This window comes from Atta colombica, unplaced genomic scaffold (genome assembly GCF_001594045.1).
Source record: "Atta colombica isolate Treedump-2 unplaced genomic scaffold, Acol1.0 scaffold104, whole genome shotgun sequence".
NCBI lineage: Eukaryota > Metazoa > Arthropoda > Insecta > Hymenoptera > Formicidae > Atta > Atta colombica.
The window spans coordinates 84,316-93,860 of NW_017259189.1; the positions used below are offsets into that span (position 1 = coordinate 84,316).

General features: G+C 29.2%; 1 protein-coding gene across 1 annotated transcript in view; it reads left to right on the plus strand.

The window, feature by feature from the left end:
- The window catches only part of LOC108688328 (epidermal growth factor receptor substrate 15-like 1), a 19,874-nt gene extending 12,187 nt beyond the window's left edge, over positions 1 to 7,687 (plus strand). Inside the window, exon 6 of the mRNA XM_018194542.1 lies at positions 6,218 to 7,687. Within this exon, the coding sequence (XP_018050031.1) occupies positions 6,218 to 6,958 (741 nt within the window). The 3' untranslated portion in view covers positions 6,959 to 7,687. The remainder of the gene's footprint in view (positions 1 to 6,217) is intronic.
- Positions 7,688 to 9,545: the final 1,858 nt, after the last annotated feature.

Consider the following 9,545-nt stretch of genomic DNA (forward strand, 5'->3'; position numbering starts at 1 on the left):
TTTGTTATATGTATCAATATACTAATTGTGTTTTAAATTTTGTTTCATATTTAGGTAGAAGCTACACAATTTTTTGAATTTTCCTACTGTTGAGCTGCTCTGGAGCATACCGTCTGCAAATTAATTCGTACATTTTCTTTCTAGGGCGTTTCAATTTTATTTTGCATTGTTGTGCATGAATATTTGATGTTAATTTTAATTTTTTTCTGCAATGTAAATGTATATATATTTAAAAATTTAAATTTATATATTAAAAAATGTATATTACGACAAGAAATTAAGAGATCACATATTCTGTTCTTTAAAAATAAATAATTTTCAAGAGAGCAAGGTCGCAGACGCAATGAAAAGAATAATAATAAGGAATAAGGAATATGTTCACTCAGGATGTTCAAAAAAGTCGAAATCTCGGATTTACTTGGGAGGATGATGTTTTTGCAAGAAATGTTTCAGACAAAAGTTGTATGATTTCGAGGGGAACATAAGATGGTCATTGGTTTAACCTTGGGTTGTCAGGGTCAAGGTAAGATTATTTTAAATTTTTAAAATAGAATCCCTTTTTTTATTAGATATTCTTGTAACTTATCTCAAGAGTTTCCCAAACCACTAATTAAGTTTTCATGAAATACTTTTTGAGTTATAAGGCTTGTAAGTTACAACATCGTCAGCATTAACAACACAAGGTGTCCAATGACTAAGACCTCTTGATTGTTCAGGATCATGACCTGGATAACATTTGTCAAAATCAAGGTCATTGGAGATTGAATCTTGTTTTCTACGTAGAAATAATAATTTTTAGTGCAAAAATGAAAATAAAAGGAACAATCTTCAATCTTGATAAATGTTATTCAGGTCATGATCTTGAACAACATTCAAGAGGTTTTAGTCGGTTGGACACCTTGGGTAATGCTAATGCTGTAACTTAGCAAGCCTTATAACTCGAAAAGTATTTCATGAAAATGAACTTAATTATATTGTTTTGGAAAGCTCTTGAGATAAGCTACAAGAATATGTAATAAAATGGAGAGTTCTATTAAAAAAATTTAATGTGACCTTTGACAACATACAAGATCAAACTAATGATACCATCTTATGTGCTGAAAAATTGTAAATTTATTGCGAAAAATATTCTTCCTCGACCGGGAGTCAAACCTGGATCTCTTGCTTTCTGTGCAAGAGTCCTTTATTTAGAGACTTTATAAGTCCGGAAAATCAATTTCTGGTCACGCTCAGTTCGAATGACTACAAATATAGTATATATGCTTGGACAGGGTGAATCAGAGTCGTTGAACTAGCTTTTTATCCTATGAGAAAATAATTGACTGCACACTTATTCAATTAGATATGAAGTCGATAATTTTCTCTCTTAAAAGGCAAATTTATCCTCGAAAGGTAAAAAGTTGATTCAACGAATCAGATTTATTTATAATGTATGTACACACACACACACACACACACACACACACACACACACACACACACACACACACACACACACACACACACACACACACACAAAAGATGTTTGATGAGTAACGATAAAATTCGCATAGGGGTAGAGAGGACTAAACTGAATTAAAAGTCCTTTACCATTTTACTATTTTCGCAATAGTTAACAAGATATTAATTACTAAAAATCGAAAAATATTGATTTTCAATAATTTTTAGTAATTGATATTTAATTATAGCGAAAATTGCAAAATGAGACTTTCAACTCAGTTTAGTTAGACTCGATTTAGTTTAGTCCGCTCTACTGCTAAGCGAACTTTATATCAAATACTCTACATAATTCACATTGAATTATTTAATCATTAAAAATCCAGCTTCGACCGTTATAAGCATTTAATTTCTAATTCTAATGTAAAACTCTTAAAAAATAATTATCTAAAAAATTACGATCTTAATGAATTAATATTAATGAATTAATACAATTCTACAAATTAAAATTATTAGGTGTACAACTTTGCTTCCGCCGTTTTCCTATAGATGGCTTTAGGCGGTAAGTGATGGTCGAAATAAATAGATCATAGACGTCATACAATAAACTTGGGCATCTGTCAACATAACCCCATAGAAACATTAATCGATCTGCATCATAAAGTTATTCTCGATTGAAAATGTCAGTTTACGAGCCAAATTCTCGTTTGCGGGAGGTTTTAATTTTTTGTTTCAATATGAAGAAATCTGCGGTTGAGGCTCATCGAATATTCTCAAATACATATGGTGAGGCCGCTATTAGTGAAAGAACGTGAGTGGTTTCAACGCTTCAAGAACGGTGATTTTGACGTCCAAGGTCATGCTCTGTATTTGATGGGACCAGCTCGGCGTAGTGTATTATGAACTGTTAAAACCGACTGAAACAATCACAGGCGATCGGTATCGAACGCAATTGATGCGTTTGAGCCGAGCTGGTCCCATTGAAAGACAAACGGCCGCAATACAACGAGAGACATAATAAAGTGATTTTGCAGCATGACAATGCTCGACCGCATATTGCGAAAGTGGTCAAGACATACTTGGAAACGTTGAAATGGAAGTCCTACCCCACCCGCCGTATTCTCCAGACGTTGCTCCCTCAGACTATCACTTGTTTCGATCAATGGCACACGGTCTGGCTGACCAGCATTTCCGGTCTTATGAACAAGTAAAAAATTGGATCGATTCGTGGATAGCCTCAAAAGATGACCAGTTTTTTCGACGCGGGATTCGTACGCTACCCGAAAGATGGGAGAAAGTAATGGCCAGCGATGGACAATACTTTGAATCATAAATGTATAACCAGTTTTTTACAATAAAGCCTCGAATTTCGGAAAAAAAACGGCGGAAGCAAAGTTGTACACCTAATATATTATAATAAAAATTTATAATTATTATTATAATTGTGACATAATTTTAGTTCCGAATAAAGACGTTTTAATTTTTTATTAGAGAGTTTTTGCAAACGTGAATTTAGATACAACTAAAATCATGTTATCCTTTTCTTAATTAGTTGTTAAAAAGAAGATAATCTGATTTTAGCGTTCTGATTTAGCGTATCTGGGTAAACAATATTGCAAACACTCCCTATTATTGTCAAAACCACTAATAATGGTTTGCCACTTTAATTTGTAACAACATAAAACAATATTCTAATACTAATATTGAAAATTAAATTTTTAGCTGTTCGACTTATAATTACGTTGTTACATAATAATATTCAACGAATTATAATTATGTTAAGACATAATAAAAAAATAAATAAAAAAAATTCTACTATTCTAGAATTAAAATTATATCCTGACATAATATGATAATTTTTATTAATCTCTTACATAATAATAATTTATTTAATTAAAATTGTGTCTAAATTTGTTCTAAAATCCTTCATGCCGAAGTAAACTTTGAGTAATTATTATAAATAGATCATTTTATGGTCTGTCATCAAAAAAATAAGACCTTTTTAAAACTAGTCACTATTTATATAACAGTCCTTTTCAGAACTAAATAATATTTTTCAGATATTTAGCAAAATATTACAAATTGTTTTTCAGACCTACTAATATTCTTAGATTCCAGGACATTTCTTTTTTATAAAAATAAATAAAATATTCTTCCTTCTTTAAGTAATATTCTATAAAATAGTGAATAGCAATTCTGTTCAATATTATACAGAGAAACTAAATGTTTCTTTAAAAAAAGATATCTTACGTCATTTTTTGACACACTTTACATATTTCCTATTTTATATATATGGAGTTATGTGTAGTTGATAATAAATTTTTTTTAATGTTTCTTTTAAAAATTATTTTAGTGTAACTCATAGACAAGAGCATTCATAGGAAGATTCAAACTGCGTTCCACTTAATGCTCATAACACTCATGGAATTATTTCATTCTTATCATTTTATCAAACGTTAAATAAGGATAAACGATACTCGCAAGCATTCAGTGAAAACCTCAGTAATCTGTTTCTACGGGTTAAAATCTATGGATTAACACAAAGATTTCTGATTAAATAGATTATTATTTAGATATAATAATTTAATATAAAACGAAGTATTATTTTTCGTACATATTAGCGTGCTTTGATGTGCTTTGAAGTGAATAAGCTTGTCTTATTTTCTGTTTCATTTCACTTCTTAATATTCCTTTATCTTCTGTAAATTTTTTAAAGAAATGGATTTTTAAAATAATAAAGTCATCTGGAATGTTAAATAGAACAATTTTCACCCAATTTTCATAAGAAAATTACAGAAAAGATAACTTAAGACATAATTCAATTTAAAAGTATCAACAAGAAAAAAATGTGTTTATATTATATATTTATATAAATATATTTATATAAATGTATTATATATAAAAGAATTTAGAATTTTGAATTTACTAGAACATATTTTAAGTCAATAATTTATGATTTCCCGTCATATCTGAAAATTTTTTATGAACTTTACAAATTTCATAGCGTCAATTAAAAATCGTATACAAAGAAATTTATAACTTTTGAAAGACTGAATCTTTATTTTTAATTTGCATATTTATAATATAAGCGTTGTATAATTTTTTTTACGAAATATATTTAATAATGAAGTGACGTCTTTTTTACTTTGACTGCTCATAGGAGACGAATGGATTAGCATTCTTTGAAATGAAAACGAAGGAAGATTTCAGTTTTCTCTTATGAAGGTGTACTATTTTTTTCGATATAAAGAAACTTTTCATTTGTAAACTTCGTTTAAGTAAAACTAAAAATTAAACAATTGATACATATTCAATCTAACGTATTTTTACTTTAATATAAAGATTACATTTCTTATATCATATAAAAATTCTGAACATTATTCCATTCGTCTTCTATTCTTAACAGACACTTTTTGTTTTAATGTTGAATAACTTGGTTGGAAAAAAATCATATAATATTCAAGAAGCATGCCAATTAAAGATCCACTCTTTTAAAAGCTATAAACTGCTGTTATGCGCGATTTTTAATTCATGTCAAACTTTGTAAAATTAGTAAAAAAATTTTCACATTTCACAAATATTTATTTTACAAAAAAATAAGTCAGATCATTAGTCTATTCCATAGCCCTACTTTAAGAGGCCTATAAACCGTAAAACCGTAAGACATTAATCAATAATAGTTGATTATTTTTCTCATATTCAGCTGCAGTTGATCATTTTGTTACGGCTTTACGACTTACGATCTCTTAAAATAAAGTTGTTAAAAACTCTTGAAAGGTGCCTATTTTTGGAAAATAGAATGTGTGATTCTTGATTATGCCCCATTTTTGGGCATAATGTATTTAAAAATAAATCGTGTGTGCATACGTGTATCCATTCATGTGCGCGCATGCATACCCATAATCGAAATGTTTTAAGGGGTTATAGGAGTGTAGTGAATTAAAGACTAAAGTACTCTTCAACATCATATAAAATTTTTATTCAAAAAGATAGACCATTAACGTTTTTTCTTGGAAAATCATTTTTATAATAAGATTAAAATTATATAATAAGACAAAAATTAATATAACGAAATTATGAAATAATATTGAAATAATAAACCGTAATGACGTCCTAAATATTACAATCCGCGCGGTGCATAGTAGCTAAGATTTTAGCTTTGCTAAATTATTTTGAAATTAAAAAAAGATTTTTTAACTGCAGATTTTATTTTCTATTTTAAGAAGAAATTTTAAAAAACTTTATTTTTCGTGAAAATTAGTTATATTTAAACATGAGAACTGCGTTTTTCTTGAAAAATTTTTATTTAAATTTAAATTTTTAACTTGAAGAAAAAATTAAAAAGTGTTAGAAAAGCCTTCGTGAATCGATATGAAATATTTCTAAAAATATTGCTTTCAAACTTCAAATTTTTTACTTAAACGATATTCACATTATTTATATCAGCTATATTTTGATAGTTTCCAAAGGCAAATGGAAAAAAAAATGTTTTTGTATATTTTTAAAATTCCTTTTTAGATGTTTGAAATTCTTTTTAGATCTTTGGAATTGTTAAAATCCTATAACCCTTTAATAGATGACGATTTACAAGGTTTCTCACCTTATCATAGTTTTTTCTCGAAGCTCGAATATCATAAAATTGCAGCACTTTTGACAGTTTTGTAAGTAAAAATAGCGATTTAGGGTCAATCTGCATCCAGAGGACAGTCGGCGGTATCCGCGTTATTTTCTTCTACCTTTTCAGTAAAAACAATTGACCAGTGACAAAAACCTGCTTCAGCCAGAACCGACGGCTAATCAATCGACTCCACCAAGAGCAACGAGTAAAATCCACGTAACAATGGCAAAGCTGTCGGACTTTACGGAGGATCCTTTTCGAGACTACCGTTATGAAGATCCTTTCAATATAACGGACCCATTCGCCGATGAGATGACAGAGGACTTGAACGCGAACGAGAACAAAGGGACGAACAAAACAGATCCTTTTGGTTTTGAGTCGATTTCTGCATTTTCGAGTAAGAATACTTCAGCTAAAATTTTCGATAATAATTTCTCTAATACTTTTCCGCTCGCTAAAGCAAAAGCCGAGAAGAACAATGTAAGCGATACGAGTAGCGCAAGCAAGTTCGACGTCGATTTTGGAAAAGCGTTTTCCATTGATAATAAGAATATTCAGGATATTGATTTTTCTCAAGCATTTGCTAATGTCAAATCAAGAATGATCAATCTTGACGAAGCGTTTTCAACTAAAGACGCAAAGACCATCGCAAGGCACGAGTTAAATATAATGCGCATTTCAAAGTCTAATATCACTTACAACGATGACAAATTTACGAACAATTTCGGAAAGATATGGAGCGGTAATAACGTAACTAATTTATCGGAGGAGGAGCAACTGGCGTGGGCAGAAAAGCAGAGTATAAAAGCAGAAGAAGAGAGGCTCAGGCGTAAAGAAAAGGAAGACGCCGAACTAGCTCTCGCTCTCGAACTAAGTAAACAGGGGAAATCGGAAAATGTTTAACCTTTAATGAATAATATTATCTCTTTTTTTTATTGATATTATCGTTAACTTGTTAAATTGTATGAAAAAGTTTTGTATTTCATAATAAATGACATTGTGCAAGTTTACATTATTATGCATTAGCATAATCACGTATAGAAGCGAAATGTAGACACAAGTTATCAGATTGACAATAATATCGGGTAAACAGATATTAAAGAATATACTCGAATGAAAAAGAGAAGTTATCATGAATGTTATTATATGTAGACAGATGATTTTCGGTTGAGTGTAACTTTGAAATGTCACATATCTCTCAATATTTTTCAAATTGTTTGGAAAAATTTATAAAAAGGAGACTTATTTTTTCATATCTTTATTTTTTTTTCTTGGTCATAATGATCGACTATTTGCACATGATTAAACGATCCGAGGGTGTTACACGACTTTTCTGAGTTACAATTATAAATGTACGAATGATAATAAAAATAAATATGAAAAGTTCAAGTTGTAAAAGTTATTCGATTAAAGCACACAATAATATAGCATCGTTAAAAGTATCATTATTAATATATAAATGCCTATATAGTAATCGAATATTACAAGATTTCGAATATTATGATATTTGTCATTGTTAATTCGGCATACGAAAATCTAAGTCATGAAGTTTACTTCGCGCCAGCCTTTAATAACTTCATGTAAGAGAGAGAAAAGAAAGATATGTATACACACACACACACACACACACACACACACACACACACACACACACACACACACACACACGCACGCACGCACACACACACACACACACGCGCACACACACACACAGAGTTTCCTATTTTAATTTCCCTAAATCGGAAAATATAGATACGGAAAAAAACTTTCAAGGTCTCTTTCAGAGTTCCACAACTTACGATTAACTCTTAACCGAGATTTAACTTAAAATATGTTAAATCTCGGTTAAAAATTAAGCACGAGTTATAAAGCTGAACCTAAATCAGCCCCATATAAACATCGGTTAATTTAACCGGATTGGTGAAAGAGACTCTAAGATGAAAGTGGAATGGTTTTTAAGGGGAATGTATTTTGGTCATATTATTTCTTTTTCTAGGTGCCAAAAAGATATGAAGGTTATATGATTTTTTAACATAATATAATTCCTCTAATTACATTTTCTACTTACACGGGCCGAAAATTTAGAGGGAGTTTTGAACTTTAAAAGATGTTTTCGTAGGATTTTGATGCGTTGAAAATAGACTACGTTGTCCGCTTTTTTTTCCATTATCCTCTATTTTTTAAATAATCGCAAAACCAGTTTTTTCCGAAAGTACCGTCTTTATTAATTTTTTCCAGCTAAATAAAAAATTATATTGAGGTCTGTTTTGCATTTAACTTAGAAATGTTCCAACAATACTAAAAATATTTTTTCGATTCTTATAAAAATGTTTTATGTAAATTGCAACAGAATATTTTGGAAAAATTGTAAAAAACTGGAAAAAATTGACAAAATTGAAAACCAAATAATTCAAAAGAAAAAAATTATAAAAAATATCTGACAATTTATACTTATAGCTGTATGTTTCTAGTTTAAATCTTTTTTCGAAAAATTAATTTCTGATCATTTATTCAGAAGTTATTGAATTTAAAGCGCCAAAGCAGCCCGCGCGTCACTTATGATATCCTCTCGAATTTGACATAGTCGAACAGGAGCATCTTGTGTAGTCTTTTTTGATCGTTGATTTTAAATCTGAAGTAAAAAATGTACAATTCAAAATGGCAGATCCAATATGAAGGACAAAAATTTTTAAAAATATATGAAAATCGATATTTAATAGTTTTATAAGTGATGTAGCATTGTACTGCTTCATGTTCCATGATGATTAACAACGCTGCATCTTTGTCAATTTGCGAGTGACATTTTACATTATGGACATTATACTTATATCATTACTTGCTAAGGAGGATTCCAAAGAGAGTCAAAACGTTCAAAATAAAGAAGACATCAATCTAATCTGATTATTAATTGTTCACTAAATAATTGTGCCGTTTATTGCTGACTCTCTACTATATTTATCTTTGTGTATTGTTTATTAAAATAAAAAAATTAACAGTTTACGAGATATTTAATATTTTATAATATGTGTTAGAAAAAAATATAACATATCTCGTAAATTGATTTTTTGATCTCTACCTTAATACTTTCACATATAAAATAATTAGAGGAATCATATTATATTTTTAAAAAATCATATAATATCATACCAAAAAAGTAGCCTTATATTTTTTTGATGCCTATAACTAGAAAAAATAATATAACTAAAATACATTCACTTCGAAATCATTCTACTTTCATCTGAACCTTATTCTGTATCTTCTATATTTTTTGAGATATTTGTTTCAGGAAATTAAAATGGGACAATCTATATGTATGTATGTGTATGTGAGTGTGTATACAAAATGTTTCACAATCGTCGTATAATACTTTTACAGCATCTTCTAGAATAAAAAACTCTAATACTAAAAAATCCTAATAAAATATCGAGATTAAAATAATTTGAAATATAAGCTAACTTTTAAGTAAAAACTTATAAGTAAAAACTATTTT